At 35.1% G+C, this 23618-nt stretch overlaps 1 protein-coding gene across 1 annotated transcript; it reads right to left on the bottom strand.

The window, feature by feature from the left end:
* Positions 1–628: 628 nt before the first annotated feature.
* LOC142349057 (uncharacterized) lies at positions 629–21862 on the bottom strand. Its single transcript, XM_075400471.1, has 3 exons — positions 21700–21862; positions 3764–3909; positions 629–947 (listed from the first exon to the last, which is right to left on the bottom strand). The coding sequence occupies exons 1-3, from the start codon at positions 21860–21862 to the stop codon at positions 669–671; spliced, it is 588 nt and encodes a 195-aa protein (XP_075256586.1). The 3' UTR covers positions 629–668.
* Positions 21863–23618: the final 1756 nt, after the last annotated feature.

Genomic DNA, 23618 nt, shown 5'->3' with positions numbered 1-23618 from the left:
TATCTTTCTTGTAGATGGTTATATGGGACAGTACGATTATGTGGCTCACATTTAGACTGTTGTTCTACAAACTATTCGACATCAGCTTTTACTATCAGTTTTCAATATTTTTCAGCAATGAACGGTTTTTAAATAAAACTTGGCAATCAATGACTTTAGAAAAAAATCAAAAGTACCTTGATCACCTTTGTTTGTCTCCCTAGTAATCAATAGGAAAAGTTAAGAAGTATAAAAATTGAGATCAATAAACGTGAACTAGTCGATTCCTATTATGAGTAATTTGTTAAAATTCGCCTAATTGGCAGAACAGTAGCTTAACTCTCCAATCTCGTTCAAACACACGGAAAAGCTTGTTCTTTAACTAACATTTAACACACTGGGCCTGATGGCTTTCCGGTTTTGATCCTTTGCCGTCTCCTGAGACCATAGGCTGAAAAGAGCAGACTCAAACCAAGAATCAAAGGTCCTTTATACTTTATATTTCAGCTTGGATCTATTTTTAAGACTTAAGCTTAACGGTATATAATTCCGAGAATTTGCGAGTGAATAATCGATGGAGATTTTCAGGAAAAGAAGGTAATTGTTGATTAGAAAATTAGAATTCCATATATGGAGCATATGTAAATTTTGAATTCAATTTAAATAAAAAACGTTTCATAGTGTTTCTTCTAGAAACCAGAGGATGCCATTTCGCTGGTGCCGACAACTGGCTTCATTCCTCGACACATATCAGGTTTTCCTGGGCACACAACATAATACAGAAACCACAAGAAGTTGAGATTACTCTTCAGCTCCGCACCACTGAGAACGAACACTCTCGTGGCACTACCAATGGGTGGAATAACAAAGGGTTTTGTCGTTCGTTTGCTGCCCACAATTTTGAAGTTACCCTGACCGAATCCCACTTGTGAAATGACATTCGAGCACATTTTGTCACTCCATCGTGTCTGCATCACCAAAATTTTTCATAGTTTACATTGTAGAACTCATTTTCCCATTCAATAGAAAATTCTAAATACTTAAAACTTCAACTTTTTTTAATGTAAGCATGTTTGTCTATAAATTCTTGCCTTTCATCCTTGTCGTATTTCCTTGACTATCATACTTCGGAGGAAATTTTAGATATTCCTCCCACTGGACTTGTCAAGCCATTGAATTCTTCCGGTCTTTTTTAAACGTACAAGACCTTACAATTTTTTAATATATCCTACATATCATACATATTATAAAAAAAAATCCTCTGATCACATCTTAAGCGATAAAATTTTTGTATCAAAATTTACACGATGAGAACCCTGTCTCATCAGACTTTATGAGACGAATATCTTTTTGAATCAATTTATATGTTTTGATAATGTAACAAACAATTGTCTAAGCCAATGGGCTAATATTTAGCAAAGATTGTGTATGTCGCAGAAACATCGTTAGGAAATTTGTTTTTAATGGCAAAAAAAATCATAGCAATAATTAACATTTCTTTTTTTTACCGGACACTCTCAAAATGTAGGTAATTTAGGACTTATCCTTCGTTCCATGTTCTGATCATTCAATTGAGCCATTTTATAAGATTTTTTATCCTTAAGATTATTGCAACTAAGAAAAATAGCAGATTCATTAATTGAAATATACAAAATTTCACCTGAAAACCGGTAGAAACTGCTTTAGTAACAAATTCAAAGCTTTTGAACTTCAGCTTGATTGCATTTTTTTTGCAAAATACACTTTTGCGGGAGTATATATACTCAGCATTATAGCTGGTTCCGCAAAATTGCATTGAGACCAGGAAATGACTCGAGCGACCTGTGTAATCGACTCTATTTCTTTGATCTCGTCGCCGACTCTAATTTGCTGATTCGGGGGATTGGTCGTATTTTGTATTGCTATTGTCACTAGATTGTGCATAAAATGACGTGCCAAAAACAACGACGAAAGAAGAACAGCAATATTTGTCGGTGATATCCGTATTGTCGCTGATCTCGGCACATTTTACTAATAGGCAAAAAACCAGCAAAAACGTAATCTCTAACATTCTACGTACTGCTATTTTTATGAGGACACTTTTATGCATGCTTTTATCGAAAAAATCATCAATTGAACCTTAATCTGCAGCTAGCATGCCTAGCGGTTTTTTCTTTTACTAATGAAACTATACATAGAAACATTGTATCTCTGTAAAGTGACTAAAGCTTCTTTTAGAATATTTTTTCAATTAGAAACTTGTTTCAACTATTCGTTCCATTTCCATTTATTGGCACTGGAGGACATCATCTGGTGTATTTGCTCAAATTTAAAAATAGGTATATGAACAAGCGGTCAAAATCATAAATAACAAAGATTTTTAAAAAACATTCATTGAATGTGTTCCTTAAGACCATGCAATTAAATTTTTTGTTCATTTGTTGCAGTGTTTACTTAGATGTATTCCAATTACAGTTATAACTTTTTATAGGAGAACTCTTTTCAAATTTTACAATGACGCGTCAATGTTCAAATTCAAAGAGCCCAAAACAAGGAATGCTAGAAAAAGTTTGCGGATGAAACATATTCAAAACTATTTCAAATTATTCATTATTCAGACAAAATATATAAAATTAAATTTTTTTAGTGGTCAAGTGTTTCGTAAAAAAGCCTGCCAAAAAAAATGAGGAATTTTCCCTCAAGAAAGATACACAGGTTAGTTTTTCTAAAACACGGCGGATAAAGTTTACAGCGATGATCAGGTTACATAGTAAAATATTATTTGTTAAAATTGGGTAAAACTTTTTTCGGCGTAATGCTGTTTAAACAAAAATAATTTTTGCTCATACTGTCGTCGATCGATATTAAATAAAAGAAATTCCATTGATATTTTGCTCGCAACTTCATCCCACGCCAACCAATACAGGTGTTTTGTAAAACAATCAGAAACAAATAAATATAATATTTAAAATCAATAACGATTACTAAATCTGTTTTTTTAATAAACGACTACAACGGAAAAGGAATCATTATCAACAAACATAAAGCCTGCTGTAATTGTTTTTGAGTCAAAGTCGCGAAGGTTTGCATTTTCATAAAGAATTTTTTTACGGACGACGACGTAATTTTCCTGGAGCTAACTACAAAAGCTAGTTCAGTTAACAAATCAGTAGCAATAGCACTATTTTTGTTCTATTAGCAAATAAGCAAGCAAATAAGAAACATCGGTTTCTTCTTTTCTGGAGAGCTTGATCATGTCAATATTCGTCTGCATCACGGGTTTCAAAATTCTACAATCCTACAACCACAACCTTTTTTTATCTGATCATGGTCGCAGAGATTTTGATTGTTGTTAAAATTTTTGCGTGATAGTTGTAAAAGTTTTCATTGTCATGCAGAACAGAAACACACCCCTTTTGTCGAACTAATTCCCATTAATTGTCCCTTATTTGCGCAAAATTGAACTATGGCCGGTTTTTCATCTAGACCTGCATATCATGACTAATTGTTGTCCGTCCGGACAGCGAGGTTTTAGTTTCTACCACCTCTCCTCGGGTGGTATGAAAACACCAAAGTCAACTAATTTATCTGTAACAAATTTCTTTGAGTCGAATTGCAACATTGTGCGTCACCGGCCACCCAGGGTCTGATCATAGGTGAATACGGTCTGAAAGGGTCTCATCAATCGACATATTGGGCTGGAACCATGATCAAAAGAATTTTTGAACGAGGAGCTCCACCTGGGTAATAATCTTTTCGCCAAAAATTTCAAGAACCTGGCACATTTTGCAGAAGATAAGCTTACCTTGACGAACACAAGACGGTATTCCGAGTCATCCTTCTTGTTGAATCCCGTGAAGTTGAATATCTTCTCGTAATACCCAATCGGAGACAGGCCAAACTTCTGACCGTAATCCATGTACAAATTTGTCTGATATGAACAGCAACCACCTGAAAGCTGCCAATTATAAATTAAACGACTTGAGTCCAAAATTACCCCCCAAACGTGCTAAAGTTATTGGCAAACCAATTTTTCTAGGCACTCATAATCGTTATCAGCGTATGTTTTTTCTTCGGAAAAGCAGTCGCATGGTCGAATTGAAAAAAAACTCAATAGTCAGTGAGTGGGTGGCTCTCCGGTATAGAATAGCAAAAGTCTTTTTTAGACACCATCAGGCAAGATAGACAATAAAGCTCAACAAATCACAACTGTTGACAAAATAGCAGACTGAGTGAGAAGCCCAATGGGTTTTGCTCTGTGGGGAAAATCGAGATGACGAAATCGCCCATAAAAAAAGCTTCGCAGAAAATGAAAGTAAAATTTGAGGTATCATTTGGCATATATATTTCTCTATAATTTTATCGATAAGAAAAGGACGTCGAAAATGATGGTTCATATAGGAAAATTAAAAGCATATAATTTACATTGTTTAGCTCATAATTTACATAATTTATATTGTTTGCTCTTCATATTTTTACTCGCAAAAGCTAACATTTTTTTCCCGTTAGTGACCTTTTTGGCTCCTTTAATATGAAAAAAATTCTTACTAATTTCTGAATAACTTTGATGGCATATCAAACAGAAATTCACAATTTTTCCACACAATTTATATTTTCTCTTCTTTATCTTTTTTAGGTTGATCAATGTTAACAGAACTCAGCTTTCTAAAAATAGTGCTGATCTCTTCTAAACTTGTTTTTATCAGGTGTGAGATTTTGAATACCTTCATTGAAGTAATGAGCAAAAGCAGGCAAACAATGCACAGTTATGAAAATGAATTATGAGTTTATCCAACACTTAACCTTGTATTGAGTTTTCTCTTGCTGACTCTATGGAGTCGTGCAAAAAAGAAACCAAAAATGTGTTTTTATATATTCCAAAAGACTTTTGGAATGACTTTCTTCTATTTTTGCACACCCACTATTTCTTTTAGGGATTGTTGTTATTGTTCAAGGTTTGAAATTTAGGCTTTCTCCATTCTGGTTGTTGATTGATAAAACTGTCAGTGGTGCTCATGACTTGCCTACGCAAAACACCTAAGATCTTTGAAAAAACATAAGAAAAAATCAAAAGATCTTTGAGAAAACATAAGAAAAAAAGTAAGATTTTAGAAAAATATAAGAAAAACATAAGATCTCTGGAAAACATGAGAAAAAGATAAAACCTTAGGAAAAAAAGAAAAAAGCAAAAGCTCTTAGAAAAACAGAAACAAAACATAGGATCTCGGAAAAACATGAGAAAAAACAAAAGATTTTAGAAAAAAGGAAAAACATAAGATCTTAAAAAAACGAAAGAAAAAACGTAAGATCTTCCAAACAAGAACACAATTGTTAGGAAAATTTTATTTCAGACAAGGATATTCTTAAAGTGACTGTCGTCTACAAAGTAAAACACCAATGAAACCCAATGTGTGCCGGCCAACGAGCAAAACGACGATGAAATTAAACCAGGAGGAGTACAGAAGGATATGTAGATATCACACATAAATGATTTTGGTCATTTAGCCAATACTTTAGATGCTGCATTTCTCTCGATGAAAAGACGTGGAAGCTGAAAGGATCTGTTGACTGGTCACCAATTAAGCAACAATAAGTTGTCCGAAGGAACAAGATCAGGTAGTTTCATAGCAAATCGACCAAATTTAACAACATATCTGTGATTCTGGTGTTGTCCGCTTGGAACTTATCGTAAACTCAGACGGTTGCGGTAAGATAATGCTCAATACTATTCAAGCCATGAATGGTCAGTTCTACTTTTTTTGTTCCTTTTGATTCTTTTTTTGTGATGAGAATTGTAACAGATGATATATTGCAACTATTTCACTCACTCTTTAACACGTTATAATTCATTCAGTTTTCAGTCGGCACTAAAATGTCGAAGTAAGGTTTTTTCCAGTTCCTATTAGTTCTTCCATTTTTATCCAATTGAATGAAAATAAGAAGCAGACGCAAAAAATACTAGCAGAAATCTCGAAGAAACCATTCTTTGACCATTACATTGGTAACTTCGATCTTTGTTTTTGTCGCTTAAGGAATCAAAATTTTTCCAAATAATTTTGAAAACTTTACTCTGTTTTATATTTCAGCTAACAATTAATAACAAAAAGTGAATAATAAAAAACGCTGTGAAGATTTGGTCTCATAAAATTTGTTTTATGTGATGAAGATTTGTACAATAATTATCTGACCTGTTGAACCAATTTTTTTTTATTGTTCTGTTTTGTTTTGAAGTACTTTTGCGTTTTGTTTTTTTTTTGGTGGGGGCATGAGTTCTTCAACTGCTGATAACTTTATGTCCACAATTTTTCCTGGTGAAAGTGGAGTTAGAGTCAAACAGTAAACGGGAGACCATTTTCAGGTAGAGATGAAAAACGTGACGAGAGCTCTGTTCAGCCAACGAGGAAAACTACGATGAAAATATAGAAAAAAACGAGGCAGACATAGAAGGATATGTAGATTCAAACAAAAATGATTTTCGTCATTTAGTTGGTACTTTAGATGCTGCATTTTTCTTGATGAACAGATGTGGAAGTTGAAAAGATCTGTTGACTGGTCACCGAATAAGCAACAATAAGTTGTCCAAAGGTACAAGATCAGTTAGTTTCATCGAAAGTCGACCAAATTTAACAACATATATGTGATTCTGATGATGTTTGCTTGGAACTTATCGTAAACTCGGACGGTTGCGGTAAGATATTGCTCAATACTAATCAAGCCATTAATGTTCAGTCCATTTTGTTTTGTTCCTTTTGTTTCTTTTATTAGTGATGAAAAAAAGGGGAGGGGGGGGGGCTTAAATTCTTAAATTGCTAATAATTTTATGGCCAAAATTTTTCCTGGTGAATGTGGATTTAGAGCCAAAAATAAAACGGGAGCGCATTGTCAGATACAGGTGTAAAACGTGAGGATAGCTCTGATCAGATGGCTACGCGACAAAAAAATGTTTTGTAATCTCCGGTCGACTCATTATATTTCTGATCAAACTATTTTCACGTTTTGCCTCTGATCTCACTGTTATTTTCTCTGACGGGTAATTGATCCTCCTATGAGCTATTTTCCAATCTTTACCCTCTTATGAAACTATGTGCAAAAATTTTTAGTCTTGATCACACCTTGCAGCGTCCCCTGCATTCTCTTAACTATTCACAGAACATGAAGTTATTGTAATACATGTAATTCAAGGTAACAATAGCAAAAGTAAGCTTAAAAAAACAGCAAAAAGCTTGAAATAGTATTGAGGCATCTCTTTTCGAAAGAATTCCTGATATTTCTGACTTTTTTATATTACTAATTTTTTTATTTATTACTTATTACTTATTTATTATATTACTTATTTTTATTATTTTATCCGAAATGCGGTCTATTTTGTTTTGAAGATCGATATGCCAGTAATAATGGATAGTTATATTTCCGATGGAAATGATCAGTTGAAGTTTAAATATAACAAAATCTTTTGCTCTACGAAGAGAACATTGTCAAAAAATTGGAGCGATTTATGGGGAGACCACACAACAGATTTTACCTCATTATTACCCAGGTTTGGGTCCCCAGACTGAAATTCCAGATGTCCAGATTGTCCCAGGCAAAGTATGTCTATGCCTAGACCGTCCGAGACGGAAAGGAGTTATGTCGAGACTTTCCTGCATTAAAAAATGCCGTTCAAAAGCATCCCGGTTCTTGGTGTCACCGCCATTCAATGCAGAATTATGTAAAATAAGCGGTGAATGCGGGAATTTTTGAAAGATGAACGGTGAATGCGGTGAAATTATATAAATCAGACGGTGAATGCGGTGAAAAAAACCTTATCGGCTGGTTTCGGTTACATTATTCCACCTCCGAATTTAGAGGTGAATTTACATAAATCCACTGCTCAGAAAAAGTTTTCAAATTTATGTGTGATAAACTGTGATTGCAGTGAAATTACAAAAATTCACCGCTTAACTTAGTGATGTACTTACATAAATTCGCCGCTTGGAAAAAAGTGTTAAACTTTTGAGAGAACAGCATTGAATGCGGTGAAATTACATAAATTTACCGCTTAACTTAGTGGTGCACTTACTTAAATTCACCGCTTCGAAAAAATTGTTAAAATTGTGTGAGATGAGTAGTGAATGCCGTGAAATTATTGGGGAGTAAGGGAGGACTTGTTATATTTAACTCCCCACTAAAACTACCCCTTAATCGTACATCTGTGACAATTTTTTCTGAGCGGTGAATTTATGTAATTCCACCACTAGAGTCAGCGGCGAACTTGCAAAAAATCACCACATTTCACAGCTAAAGTATGTAATTTCACCGCTAAAAACCGAAAGTCTTACGAAAATTCTCCGCGCTTGTTTTACAGAAAGTAAAGTGGATTTGATTTATATTCAAAACAAAAACACTAGAAGTTAGTGAGAGATGGCGCTGTGGAAGAAGATGTGGATGGCATGCAGGAGTTGAGAGATTCAAGCTCTTGTAAGGGCGGTGAAATGCGGTGATTTTTAGTAAGTCCACCGCTAATTTTAGCGGTGAAATTACATAATTTTACCGCATTTTACCAAATTAACAATTACATGTACAAATTAACAATTAAATGTACGGAGTTTGCGGTGAGAAAAAACTTTTCACCGCTTTTCTTTCCGTTTTTTATCGACCCGGGGTCTATATCCAGACTTTTGTGCGTTAATTTTTCCTGCAAGAGCGTGTAGTTTTGAACGCGCGACGGCCCCTGGTGCGTTTATTTTGGTGTGGACATTTCAACCTTTGTTCTTGCACCTCAATCTTGGTAAACCCTAGTAGTAAGGTGTCTTACTGGGCACGCAACGGGGGGGGGGGGGGACATTTGGGTGTTACTGTGATCGCAACGGGGGGGGGGGGGACACGAATTTTTTTTCCGAAAAGTTGATATCGCCTTTTCGAAAAATTTTTTCGTGTCCCCCCCCCCCCGTTGCGAACACAGTAACACCCAAATGTCCCCCCCCCGTTGCGTGCCCAGTAAGACACAATTTTGGCAAATTTCTGATTTTTTTGACGTTTTTTGGTAGGTTTGGTTTGTTTTATATGTTAGTCGGGAAAAAGCACTGCTGTTCCAGTGGTTGTCATTTTGTAATCAGCCCAGGTGAGCCTCATCAGTAAAAAAAGTTTTTTTGAAAAAAAAAAATTTAAAAAAAAAAAATGAAAAATTCAAAGTGTTAAAATTGCATGAATTGTATTTTGCGCTGGGTTTTAGGTCTCAAAGACGATTTTTTGTTGACCTCATCTCACCTGGTGGGCCTAATCATCGAAAAAAAACTTCGAAAAATTTTGGGAAAATTCAAAAATTTTGAAGTACTAAAATTGTGTGAAATGAATTTTGCGCTAGGTTTCAGGTCTCAAAGGCGATTTTTTGTTGACCTCATCTCACCTGGTGGGCCTAATCATTGAAAAAAACTTTAAGTGAAGTATTAAAATTGTGTGAAGCACAATTTGCGCTGGGTTGCAGGTGTTAATGTTAATTTTTTGTGGACATCATTTTACCTGGTACTAAGATTATGTCAAATGTTTTATAATCAAAAACTGTCAACAATAGGTTGTTGACTGTTTGTAGTATTCATTATGTCTGTTACTATCAGTCAGTCCTCTCAAATACTCTTATAACCCTTTATTTGATGATGCATGAGAACAAAATATAGTATTAGGCAAGGAGGTGAGTGGTTGTTGCTATGCATGTGCTGTTGTTAGAACTCTCTGTGTCATCAATCTATTTTTAGTATACAATGTATACTATGACTAACTACTATAGTCACTGCCGAAGGTCATTATACACGAGTAGTTGTCGTATTCCATTGTGATTGGGAGACCGATCGACCGAGAGTGTCAATGATTTATTTTTGAATAAGTTTACATGTTCAACTGTCTGCATTGGGTGGTTTTGTTATTACAGTTTAACACAGTACTTGTATAGCAATAGAGCAAACTTATAAGAATTTGTTTGAGATTCAGTTTGAGTTTGAGTTTGATTTGTAAACAAACTATGCCAGCGGTTGACGATTGTTCCTTCTTTGTTTTTCTCATGACAGTAGCGGTACAGAAAGACGTTTTGTAGCTGTCAGTGTAACACTTGTTTTTATACTTAAAAAATAGAGACATTAAGGAAGTAAATAATCTGCTTATGTCTTGCGCTTGAACTAACAGATTTAATTTATTTGGATAAAAACTTCCAGGAAAACATATTGTACTAGCAAACTTCCAAGAGTCCTGCCAGGAAAACATATTGAATTTGTCATTATGAAAGTGTTTTTTTTTTCAGAACATACTTTTAGCCATCAAATGAGAGAACACTAGAGAGACGAACAAACAATTAAAACATCAACAAAACAACGAACAATGTTTTATTGTATTATTAGTAGTTTATCTAGGTTGAGCAATTGAGCACCGGAGACGAATTGCGTTAATTCAACTCAGGTTGCTGGTCGATCAAAGAAGAAAGCGAAGAAAAGTTCTGAGAGCGACACACAGTATTGAAAATGGTTGAGGCAATGTTCGAACGAACACCTGAATTCTTTCGACAGTTTCAAAAGAAATTTCACTATTTTATCTGCAGAAGTGAGCCAATATTTGATACTAAAGAAATCAACAACAGTTTTGCTTACAGTTTGCATGAGAACAACAGCTTTTGTAGAATAAAAGAACAACATTATCATGTTATTGCAGCTTTGGATCAAGTAACAGAGGCTTTCAAAAAAATTCTTTAAAACCCTATTCTATACCTTGCCTATACACATGTTTCAGACTTCTACTCCACAAAACACAATCTGTCAACATCACTTTTCACGGTGAAATTTTTGAGAAGTTGCAGCAAGCAGTCATTTACAATCACCAACATCAGCTAGATTTATATAGCTCCAAGAGAAAGCTTCCAAATATCTTGGAACTGGAGACTGTCAAAGAGAATGTTAAAGTTCAAACTGAATTCATACCAACTTGTACTTTTAACCGATTTTTAAGTATTTATCAGAACAATTCTTATGCAGAATTTTCAAAAATAATTGAAATTATTATTAGTGGATGTAGTTCCCTGAATGTTGATAATGAGAATGTGAAAATTAACTTTCGATTTGAATTAAAAAATTAATCTCAATTGTTTCATTAAAAAATGAGCGATCTAGCCTCAAGGGGAAAAAGTTACGAATTTATGAAAACAGTTGATGATAAAAAATTTAAATTGATTGATTTTTCCTACATCATATGCTTAGCAAATCGTAGTAAATCATCATCATTCAAGTAGTGTACAAAGGGATAGCTATATGTGAAAATAATATGAGCAATATAAATACAAACGAGTCCACAGTTTGGAGTTTGGGCTCTGAATTGGCTGCAATCTGAGACACTGAACGACTTCTTCTTCGAAGTAGAACTGCAGCAGTCGAGTGTATACAAAATGGTAGCAATCCAGTGCTTGCCCAAGTGGATCAGCAAAGTACATTGTTTTTTTTACAATTACAAATCAGTAGCCAATGACTACCCGATGATGTTGATATTGAGGCATTGACCACAGCAAAGCAATTATCTGGCAGTCTTGGAAAATTGTCAGCTGCAAAAACTCCACAAAACTTGTGCTTCAGATGAAAACATATATTTACTAGATAAGTTATCTCAAAATTATCCATCAACAGGATATGTAATAACCGAGTTTTTGGTAACTTTTCGTGCAGAGTTGACGTAAAAATTGAAATTCGTTCGCCTAGGAATAAAATTTCAACATTGTCACCCAAAGGTGTTCCAAAGTGAGCTCCACTGAAATTGAACAATTTGTTAATTCAGGATGAATAAAATCTTGTGAAGCCTCCTGTATTGAAGTAAGGTCGAAGGCCAGAATAAAGTGATTTGTATAATCGGCTAGGGGAATGCCATGACCACATTTATCAAGAAAATTTAAAGCTTCAAGCGCGTTGAAGTAGACTCGTTGATCTGAGGTTGTTGAAATTGGTGTTCCAACAACCGGTAGTCCATTTCGATAAATTACTATTTCATTCAAATTGATTTTCTGGTAATGGAAAGGATTCGTTCTGTTAGTTCCTAAATGTGACTGATTGGTTGACATTGCTATAATCATTCTTCGAACTGGTTCCTTGGAGAAGATGTCTTCTTGACTCCAACTGCTGATGCCAGCAGTGGCAAGAAAAGTTCTGGGCAACACCTCCGTGTACCGATAGACAGCTGGTATTTTTAGCAAAGTTTTTTCTATCGCAGACAACACATGATCAGCCACGGTCATTTTGCGCACATACAGATTTGCTTCAACAATTTTTACTCTGTAATGTTTATTAGATTCGGATATGACTGTAAAATCGTTTGGAGACCTTCTGAAGGAGATGCGTACTGTAACACCACTGAGAAGATATTTGTCACCGGTCAATATATCACTGGCCGGTTTTCCAAGTAGAGAACATTCCAGAGAGTCAGCAACTAAAGCTTTTCGCGCAGCAACATCATTAGCTGTTGTCAGCTCCATCAATTTTGGCGGGTTCGTCTTCATAATAATAGCCTTGACAAACTAACCAAGTGCTCTTTGCTGTTGTTCCGGATGAGAATTCTGTTTCTATGAAAGCCTTGTGTGCGAAGTTGCCGTTTGTATTTGACAATTTAACGCCATTTGCCGAAACTGTACACTCTGAAAACAGAGAGTGCAATGCGTTATTGCTAAAATACGGCAAATCTGTGTTTGTGGCATCAGTACCAGTTCTCAAATCGGCGTCATTGGTTCTCGTGATTTTGCATTTTATTTCAAGTAGAAACTTGAAATCAATAAAATTGTTCCTGTCGCCAACAACTTCGAATTCCAGCATTGGACCATCCGGTGAGTATGATGGACCAACTTTTTGGGCAAAAGCATTGTCAAAGGTGATCAGGAGAGGCTGCTTTTCAAACAAGTCTATAGTTGTGCGTGTTGCCTCTGCTGGCAATAAATTAGTATTCATTTTTCACTTTGGAAAAGAAATCTGACCGACTTCTGAGTAACGGTTGTTTTCTCTGAATGATTTTTCGGGATTTGACAGGACCGCTCTTTTTCTAGTTTTTATAAACATTTCCACCACGAACACCTCCAATTGGGGCTCTTGAGCCACCGATTTGTTTCTTTACCGTTTTCTGAACAGTTGATTTGAGTGCTTCTTTGGGACTCTTCTTTTTGGCTACAACGTCAACAATCTCTGGTGCCGCCTGTACAAACAGTTCTCTTCCAATCTTTTTAGCATCAGGCCACAAAAATTTTTAAGCTATCGGTACGGCCCCCTACGAATTCCAGCCGCTAAAGCCCCGAACCCACTGCCTCGTTGACGATAGTGTCCTGCAAAGTATGGTGAAACTGATTGTTGTTGATAGTAAGCTTCCATTTAATCAAAATTTTGAAAGTTTAAAGTCAGAATAACTTTTCCTGTTCCCGTAAATGGAACAAATTTGCCAGTTTCGGTTGTCAACTGAACCTCAATACACTGAAAATTGTTTGACAACAAATTCTTATATTCCAAATTGCTAAAAAATTTTCTATGCGTAGGTTCAATTTCACAAAGGCTACCGTTTTTCAGACGTTGTTTTGAATCAATGATACGAATCAGCGGAGCTTTTGTGTCTCCAATGTGTTGATACTCAATTATGTTGCTGTATACAATTATCAAGTGTTTTCCTGCAAGCAGATCAAAAGGGTAATCAGCAACAAAATCTTTTGCTTCTCCGTCACCCAGTGCTAAATTGTCAAAGGAATCTATCATTTTATAACCAATATGAGTACCTGACCCATCTTTGATTCCTTCAAAGCCCAGAATGCTTGGTATTTCTTCGTCAGGAAAGGTAATTCCTTCATTTTTGCCAAAAAAAAACCAAAACGCCTGTGAATTTATTGTACTGATGACTGAATTTAGTTAGACCAGTAGCTGTCTTGATGGCTTTTATCAGGCTTTTATGGAATACTTCTCTGGTGGTTTTTGTTACCTTCAGAGGAGTACTTTATGATTCGAGTGTTATTAACCTGGTTGATTCTGGATGGGAAGATAATTTTACTCAAAGCTACTCTCCAATCACCTTGCAGTCTTGTTTCTTCATTGAAAAAGTTTTTGAAGTTAGCCAAAGTGTTCTCTGGAAAAATGTCCATGGAAGTTGATGAAACTAAATGTATGGTAAACTCATTCATGCTTTGTGAACGCTTCGCTGTTGTCAGCAACTTTCACTAGTTCCAATTGATAGAACTTACCACTGATTGGATTCTGATTCGAATCAATTAGGCTGTATGTTGGAGGGTTTATCGTTGGAATATCGTAAACTTCAAACACTTCGTCGGTAAATGTCTGTTTATAACCTTTTCAGGAAGGGTAAATCAATTTTTGATATTCTAACAAAATCACCAATTCGAAATTTGGGTCGACTAACTATTTTCTCGGATGCAATTGCATTTAATGATAACAGATAAGGAACGTCTTTTTTGGTTACTTTGTTCGGAGTGTTTTTTGTTACATGGTTGATGCGTGAGTTTATTGTTTGCACAAAATTTTTCAACTGAGAGATGTATGAATATGTCCATTTTTCCTCCAGATACTTGTAAATAATATTCTTTAAAGAGCGGATGTTCCTTTCTGCAAACGCAGACTTCTTTTCGCTAAAAGTTTGATAAATTTTAATGTTTCTCCTCTGGCAAAGTGTTTTGAAGTTTCCCTTAAACTCTGTTCCAGCATCCTACCAAACTTTTTTCGGCTGTTTATGCTTAATCATACGTTTGAAGGCTTCAGCTGTTGTTGTTGCATATTTTGATTTGAGTGGTTCGACACGTAGATAGCGTGAAAGACAGTCAACAGCAATCAATAAGTACTTAATACCTGCCTTTTGTTTTGACAGTTTGTCCACGTGTGCCAAGTCAAGAGACCAAATTTCATCAAGGTCATATGCAATAACTTTCAAACGTGCAAAACTTTTTCGAAAGCCCTTATATTTTGTGTGAGCATTCTTGGTCTCTAGAAACTGTTTCACTTTGCGAGGTTGTAATTTTGTGTTTTTTTGTAAATTTTCAACGCTTCCAAACGCAGCTGGCCCTTTTGTGTACATTAACTGCAGCAATTTTTCTTCACTCGTCGCAAGATTCCCATTGTTTTTCCTTCTGTACACTTGGTTCGTACGGAGTTTCGAAACCTTCCGCTTCTTTTTCGTCACTACTGCTTTCGTCTTCTGTGTGTAGTGCTCTGCTGGTCTGTTGCTGCTTCTGGTTGTCTTGTTTTGGGGGCTTTTGAAACTTTGAACGTTTTTGTTTCTGTGATTTCTTGACGATTTTTTTTCTTTTTGTTGCGGTTTCTGGAGAACTTTTCCTGATCGAAGTTTTAGCATTGCTGTTAGTTACTTGTTCTTCCTTTATTTGTAACACTTTTAATAATTCAAAATAATCAGGACTGTCAATTTTCTTTGTTGGTTGCTGTAAATTGTACAAGAAAGCGAATGCGTTTATGTCAGTTGGACTGTTGTCAATGAGTAACTTCTCGTCTTCACTAATGAGCACACGATTAGACTTTTTAATTAAATCTACAATGTAATCACACTTTAGGTATTTTGAATGAGGCAAGAGAGATGATAATAATTTTAGGACCTGATCTGCCCGTCTATTTGAATGTTTGAGCCGATTATTATCAACATCAACACCAGAGTCTTGTTCAGTCAGTTTGTCATTGATCTTTGTGCTTCAATGTGTTCCTTTGGTCGGATTCTATTTATAATAGAGAGCTGTGCTGATTTGTGTTTAATGTCAGGATTCTCTAAGACCCGGGTTTGGTATGGTTGAGTTTTCATGTAAACTTTTTTGGGAATTAAAATAAACTCCTCAGCAGTTGTCATTTTCTTCTCTTTTATGATTGACTCAAATACTGGTAGCAAAAATGAATAATGAACCGAACTAAATCAAAACTTGTTTTTGTGAGTAGTATGGCTCTTTTCTCTTCAACTGAAACGTTTTTACGAAGAATAGTCTTGATCACGTTTTCATATTGCTCCAAATCGTTAATCTGAAATTTTATATGTCCTCTGATTACGTTGTAAAAACATTCACACAGTACCAATTTAATATTGTCGTCGTAAGTGCGGAGAAATTTCGTCAAATCAGGATCAGATAAAAGTACCATTCGCTTCAGTATAAAGAATTTTTTCTCGTTCATTTGATATGTGAGTAATATCGGCTTTGTCTGAAGGTATGTAGAAGACCGACGGTCCAGGCTCTGTAATGTTTGAACAAAATCGTAGACAGTCCAAAATTTTTGGATCCAGCTCAATCAATAAGTGTCCAAATGTTTCTCTTGTTGCTATTTCATAACAATTTTTTAAAAAATGAGTAAGATTCAGTTGCTTACCGAAAAACTCGACTCGCTGAACTTCACGTGGTGATTTGAACAAAATGATATGAGTTGTAATCAAATCTATTGTTCGTGACCAATTACTTTGCTCGTAAAGATTGTGTTTCACATAAATGACATTAATGTTCTTGTGTCGACCTGCGGTAGTCAGCTTGACAAATTCTTTGTCATTAAAAATTTCCTCACAAGAATCATCAAATATAAGCAAACAATTTTCAGTATTTTGCAAAAACTCCAAGTTTGTGAATTTTTTGAAAACAATGTTTGAATGCTGGTCAACTTGTGAGTATATTGGTTGCATTTCGTGGTAAAGAAAAATAACATTTTTAAACTTTGGATAAAAGGTGTTTCCTGTTATTATTCTGAAAATTAAATTCGTTTTACCACAACCCGACGGACCTACCACGGCCATAAAGATTCTGTCACTGGTAGGGATAATTTTGTTCATAATTGAGGATTTGGTGCGATATATCCAACTAAACTCGACAAAATCGAAATCCAAACTGATGTTTCCTCACAAGTTGGTTTAAGCACAGTCAATTTCACAATGCAAAGAACTATTAGCATCAAAATTACAAACATTTGAACAAAAAACACAACTTCCGACCGTGGTAACGTTATCTGGTTACAAAATTTCCAAGTAGATTTTCCACTACTTTGCTTTTCGAAAAGAGTTTCTTGCACAACTTGATCAACTGTTACTTGTTCCATCACAAAAGAAAATGTGTACAAAATGAAAATTTATTGTACTTTTTAATGTTTTACATAGAACAGTTCATAACAACTGTAATCACTCAAAAATTCATTCATGTGCACCATGAAACATGCGGGTAATCTTGTAGTTTTTTCATAGTACACAATTTTTTTTGACTTTGTCTGTGTTCACGAGTTCCTGAATTTCTTCAGGCAGCATTTTGTCATTTTGATCTACTTCTTTACCATTTGGATTTTTCGATATCAATAGAAGTTTCGGAGGCAAGACTTTGCGTTGAGAATCCGACATTTTGTTTTCTCCACTGAATAGAAAGCTCGATGTAAAAAACCAAGTGTGTAATCGAACGAATTTCCTCCTCTGTCAATAACACCCTAACTTTTTTCTGACGAATTTGAGTACCACTTTTTATCGCTTCTCCTTGCAAATTGAAAGGTTCAGTGTCCCCTCCTTTGTGTTCAAGGCGCAAATAGTCGAATTCGCTGACAAGGGTGCTTCCACTTTCGTCAATTCCTCTCTCATTATTCAACCAGTCAAAATAGAAACAAGCTTTTTCCCGTGCACAATGATTTTTGAAGATACCACGTTGTGTTGAGCTATGATTCCCACAGTTAACTGAAAACAAAACTCTGAGATATTTTAGGACACTTCAGAGTATTCAAATCGATTACTGGACAATCGAGCAACTCCGATAAAAGTTGAGACTTTTCAAAACCTTTAGCGTAGTAAACCGCTCTTGGGTTTCTTAAGCGAACGCTTTGGACAATTTGTGTTAGATAAATGTAAAGATAGTTTTCAGAGTTCCAATCTAAGCCATGTAAGTTTTAAGATAACCAACTGATTGAAGTTTTCTGCGGATTTGTCAAATCGGAAAATTTTGATGGTGGTGAAAACAAAACACAATCGTTGTAGTCTTCATTACATATACCAAACTCTTTAACAAAAAATTTTTCTTTCCTGTGACGGAAACCTTCAAGGTCTAACACAACTGTTTTACTGCTTAACATTCCAACAAGTGATAAATTTTTGAATGGAAAACTTTAATATACAAACAAAAAAGAATTCCTGTCAGATGTCCAGTGAAACAACTATTAAGCTTCCAGGGAAGCATGTACGAGTAGCCGGGTCCTTCAGTGTAGAGCTCCTGGATGACACCACCAGTGTCATGCAAAATTCCGTGTAATCGTAGAATTTTGGAGTTGTTTATGTATGAATTTAAAGAAGAGTTATCTATTCCAATAAGTCCTCCGTAAGGTCGAAGTTTCAAAACATTATCATAATCAAAGTTTTCCTTTTGACAAAAGTATTCACTTGCTGCTAAGAAATAGTTCAGTCTTACTGAATTGTTTGGGTATGTTTTGGCTAATAACAAATACTTCTCATGAATGTTTATCAAACAATATCTACAAACTATTGCTTTATCAAGACGCATTCCTAGTTAGATTGAAGCCGACTGAATCTGAAAAAAATAGACACTTTTAATTTTCTCTATGAAAAAATTAAATCAATCTAATTCATAGAGGAACAGATTACAAAACTAATTGTCTGCTGCAGTTGAAAGCGTTAAAAGAAATTAAAACATTTTTCATGTTTGTCCTCGTTCATTCGTAAAACAGTGACATTTTTATACAAACTCTCTTTCATTAGTCAAACACAACAAAAAAGAATTTGTCTATTATTTCCGTTTTATAGCACGAAATTGAACATAAGGTATTGTAACTAAAATAGCAACCCACTTAAAATGTTCTATATTGATTCTTAAAATAGCTTTCCGGAAAGATAAGAACTGGCTGGGATTACACTGATACTTTCAAATCTGTCTTTATTTTAGATAAGCTGAGTACATGTAGCATAAAAACAGCAGACACTAAAGAAAATATCTTCTCGTCCATATAATTAAATCTTTGTAGAACACAAACACTTCTATTTACGGTAGCAGACCACCCACAAAATGAGTTTTCAGTTCTTCGCTTAAACCAGATTCTTTAAATTCAATACTTGATAAGTAAAATATTTATATTCTGTCTCAATCGTTGGAAATTGTTTTGATATAGGTTTGCGCTTTGATAATTCTTGTTGATAAGAACTAATCAGATTACTTCAACAGTAATTAACTCAATATATTTACCATATTCTTCTTAGATTTTTCTAACAGTCTCTTTTTTTGGTATATTTTACAGTCTTCATCAATTTATTCAAGGCCACTTATACGAGTGTAAACAGACGAAGATATCACTGAAATCTTAAAATGTTTCCCATTGCAATTATACTAAAAGAAAAATCTTCTTCCAGCAGTCGAACAATTGCATACGAGACTTTAAAAAAAGAAAATATTGTTATTGTTCAGCAAGAGTATCAAGGCAAAGACTGGAAAACTGTGAAACACATGTCATTACCTGTTGTTATTTTTGATTTCATTCAGTCTTTTAGATTTGGAAAAGCGTCACTTAAGGGAGCTCAATATACTCTGGAGTTCGTTGCGGGCTGTACTCGTGAGTTTATATTTGACTCAAACGTTCTGGGAGATGATATTAGAAGAATTCTCTATGATTACGATGTTCAAGAAGTACCTATCTACGGAAATCAGGAAGAATATTGGCAGGATTTGGATTTCATTGAAAACTTTTGGAAAATTCCAGCTATTACTGAAACTCCAGATTCAACAGCCAAGAACTTAGAAAACTCGATAACATCTACAACAATTTCAACAAGTTTAATAAAAACACCCGAATGTAGTAGGCTCGTGGCAACCAACAGTCTTGAAACGCCGCCTGTCAGTTCTTGTCTTGATCCAAAAGAACGTAAACTCTAAACTAGTCTCCTAAAACCTCAAACAGTTATAATCTTTTGAATTGCATTTGCTCAACCTCGACAAACTACTAATAATACAATAAAACATTGTTCGTTGTTTTGTTGATGTTTTAATTGTTTGTTCGTCTCTCTAGTGTTCTCTCATTTGATGGCTAAAAGTATGTTCTGAAAAAAAAACACTTTCATAATGACAAATTCAATATGTTTTCCTGGCAGGACTCTTGGAAGTTTGCTAGTACAATATGTTTTCCTGGAAGTTTTTATCCAAATAAATTAAATCTGTTAGTTCAAGCGCAAGACATAAGCAGATTATTTACTTCCTTAATGTCTCTATTTTTTAAGTATAAAAACAAGTGTTACACTGACAGCTACAAAACGTCTTTCTGTACCGCTACTGTCATGAGAAAAACAAAGAAGGAACAATCGTCAACCGCTGGCATAGTTTGTTTACAAATCAAACTCAAACTCAAACTGAATCTCAAACAAATTCTTATAAGTTTGCTCTATTGCTATACAAGTACTGTGTTAAACTGTAATAACAAAACCACCCAATGCAGACAGTTGAACATGTAAACTTATTCAAAAATAAATCATTGACACTCTCGGTCGATCGGTCTCCCAATCACAATGGAATACGACAACTACTCGTGTATAATGACCTTCGGCAGTGACTATAGTAGTTAGTCATAGTATACATTGTATACTAAAAATAGATTGATGACACAGAGAGTTCTAACAACAGCACATGCATAGCAACAACCACTCACCTCCTTGCCTATAACTATATTTTGTTCTTATGCATCATCAAATAAAGGGTTATAAGAGTATTTGAGAGGACTGACTGATAGTAACAGACATAAAGAATACTACAGACAGTCAACAACCTATTGATGACAGTTTTTGGTTATAAAACATTTGATATAAAATTAGTACCAGGTAAAATGATGTCCACAAAAAATTAACATTAACACCTGCAACCCAGCGCAAATTGTGCTTCACACAATTTTAATACTTCAAATTTTTTGAATTTTCCCAAAATTTTTCAAAGTTTTTTTCAATGATTAGGCCCACCAGGTGAGATGAGGTCAACAAAAAATCGCCTTTGAAACCTGAAACCCAGCGCAAAATTCATTTCACACAATTTTAGTACTTCAAATATTTTGAATTTTCCCAAAATTTTTCGAAGTTTTTTTTCGATGATTAGGCCCACCAGGTGAGATGAGGTCAACAAAAAATCGTCTTTGAGAGCTGAAACCCAGCGCAAAATACAATTCATGCAATTTTAACACTTTGAATTTTTCATTTTTTTTTCAATTTTTTTTTCAAAAAAATTTTTTTTACTGATGAGGCTCACCTGGGCTGATTACAAAATGACAACCACTGGAACAGCAGTGCTTTTTCCCGCTAACATATAAAACAAACAAAACCTACCAAAAAACGTCAAAAAAATCACAGAAATTTGCCAAAAATGTGTCATACTGGGCACGCAACGGGGGGGGGGGGACATTTGGGTGTTACTGTTTTCGCAACGGGGGGGGGGGGGGGGGGGGGACACCAAAAAAATTTTACGAAAAGGCGATAGTTTTTGGCGTTTTCCACCGCTCTTGCCAAAACGCCAAAAACTATCAACTTTTCGAAAAAATTTCGACTTCGGGTCTGAGATCTCTTCCCAGGCTGAGGTGTGCGCTGGAAATCGTCCTGGTCCAGACCGAACCAGACCAAAACCGCCCTGGTCCAAACCGTCCCAGACCAAAATTGCCCTAATCCAGACTCAATCGACTGTCTTTATCCGCTAGTAGTGCGCTCGAATCCGCCAAAGATCAGACTCAAGTGCACTCGGTTTTTAAACCTCGGCATGATAGTCGTTCAACCCACCTTTGTCTTTATCCTGTGATTTGAATGAAAACCAGTTAGCATGTCGGAAGTAGGGCTCAATGAGATGGTGGAATACTTCGCTGTCATTTGCTCTTGGTTCTCTATCGCTCTGCTTGTAATTCAGCCAGTACCCCATCAAGCAGAACCAATTACTGAAGATCATCAATCACTTTAATTTTTTTGGTACACCTGACTTCCGGTATTTATATTATACGTCAAGTTTTCCGATCATATTGTTTTAGTGAAATAAAAAATGGTTGAGCAAGCGCATTCATCGTTAAGTCGCTGTTTTCGAAATTATGAAAGCATGTTATTATCTGTCAACAAGGCAAGTAACTACCGTGGAAGAGAAAAAGCGAGCGAAAAAAAAACAAAAAAAGATATTGACGAAATCGGATGATTTTTAGAACACTCCCATCGGAACTCTTTCATCATAGTTTGAAAGATGACCGCGGGATTAATTTTATTTCATAAGTGGGATTTGATACCCTAGTCCAGAACACTGCACTTAAAAGACGTACAATAACATAGCCATCTTTGGTTTTAAACGTAAGAGAGCATCAGTATGTTCGAAAACCCCGCTTTTTAACATAAAATATTTCTGGTTTGATCGTTTTTGAAATTCATATGTACGGTTTCAAATGTAAGACATTGTCGTTTTTCATTAAAAAATTCAGTTCTCAGTGTATAAAGCAGCATGCTTTTAGAAAAACTCTTAAACCTATTTCCAAGAGAAAAATTTTGAAAAGGCGTGCCAAGTTATTGGAACTCTTTTTTAGCTCATTGATAAAACTAGTTGAAAGGATATAAAATTGTTTGTTTCTTTTATTTTTAAATTGTAACTTATTTATTGAACATTTGTAAACTGTGTTCATTAATTCCCATTCAGTGAGTTCTGACATACTTCCTTATAATTTAGGCAGTACCCCACCAAGTAAAACCAATTACTAAAGATCATCAATCAGTTTAAGATTTCTTGTACACCTGACTACAGAACTTAAAATACAAAAAAAAGTTATTAGCAAAATTGGATGATTTTTGGAACACTCCCATGGAAACTCATACAACATTGTTTGAAAGATGACCGCGGAGTGCTTTTGTTTTCAAAATTTGGATTTGATACCCTTGTCCAGAACACCGTACTTAAAAGACGTACCATAAAGTTGGTGACTTTGGTTCTAAACGTAAGAGAGCGACGGTATAATCAGAATCGTGGCTTTTTAACACAAAATATATTTGGTATGGTTGTTTTTGAACGCAACAGAAATGTCCTTTTTGAAAATGTGCTTTATATGCAAAAATTGTAGTTTTTTGTTTACAATGTCAAACATTCCGATAGCGTGCTTTTTGAAAGAGGTTCAATCCTACTTCCCAGAGAAAATTTTTTAAAAAATATGCAAATTTTTACTTTTTTCGCTCTTTTACAATCACTTTTTTAGCTGATTGACAAAATAGTTGAAAGAATAAAAAATTCTTTGTTTCTTTGATTTTTAAAAGTAACATACTTGTTGAACATTGCTGTGCACTTTGTTCATTAATTCCCTTTCTTGAGTTCTGACATAATCCTTTGTAAAAGTGTAGGGGCAAAACTACTGGCGGTTAGGAACGTATGAACCCGACCATTTGAAACTACGAACGGTTGTTCACGTTTGAAACCGAACGTTTGAAGCTCTACTGCCATGGTTCGGTTTGCTGTACTAGGTGATTCTTTCTACCGACCGTTCGCGGTAAGAAAACTGGGTAAGAAAAAACAATCCTGAAAAAAACTGGTGAGAAAATAAAAGATCCGGCGGTACTTCTCTCAATTATACCAAAGCTCTCTTACGTTTATAAAACGCATTACTGAATCTCTCAAAAGCTTAAAAACGGCAATACCAAATCACTGCCGATAAATACCGAACAAAAACGACGATACCGGC

This window comes from Convolutriloba macropyga, chromosome 11 (assembly GCF_964194025.1).
Source record: "Convolutriloba macropyga chromosome 11, txConMacr16.3, whole genome shotgun sequence".
Taxonomy (NCBI): Eukaryota; Metazoa; Xenacoelomorpha; order Acoela; family Convolutidae; genus Convolutriloba; species Convolutriloba macropyga.
This window is presented reverse-complemented; position numbering and strand designations above follow the sequence as displayed.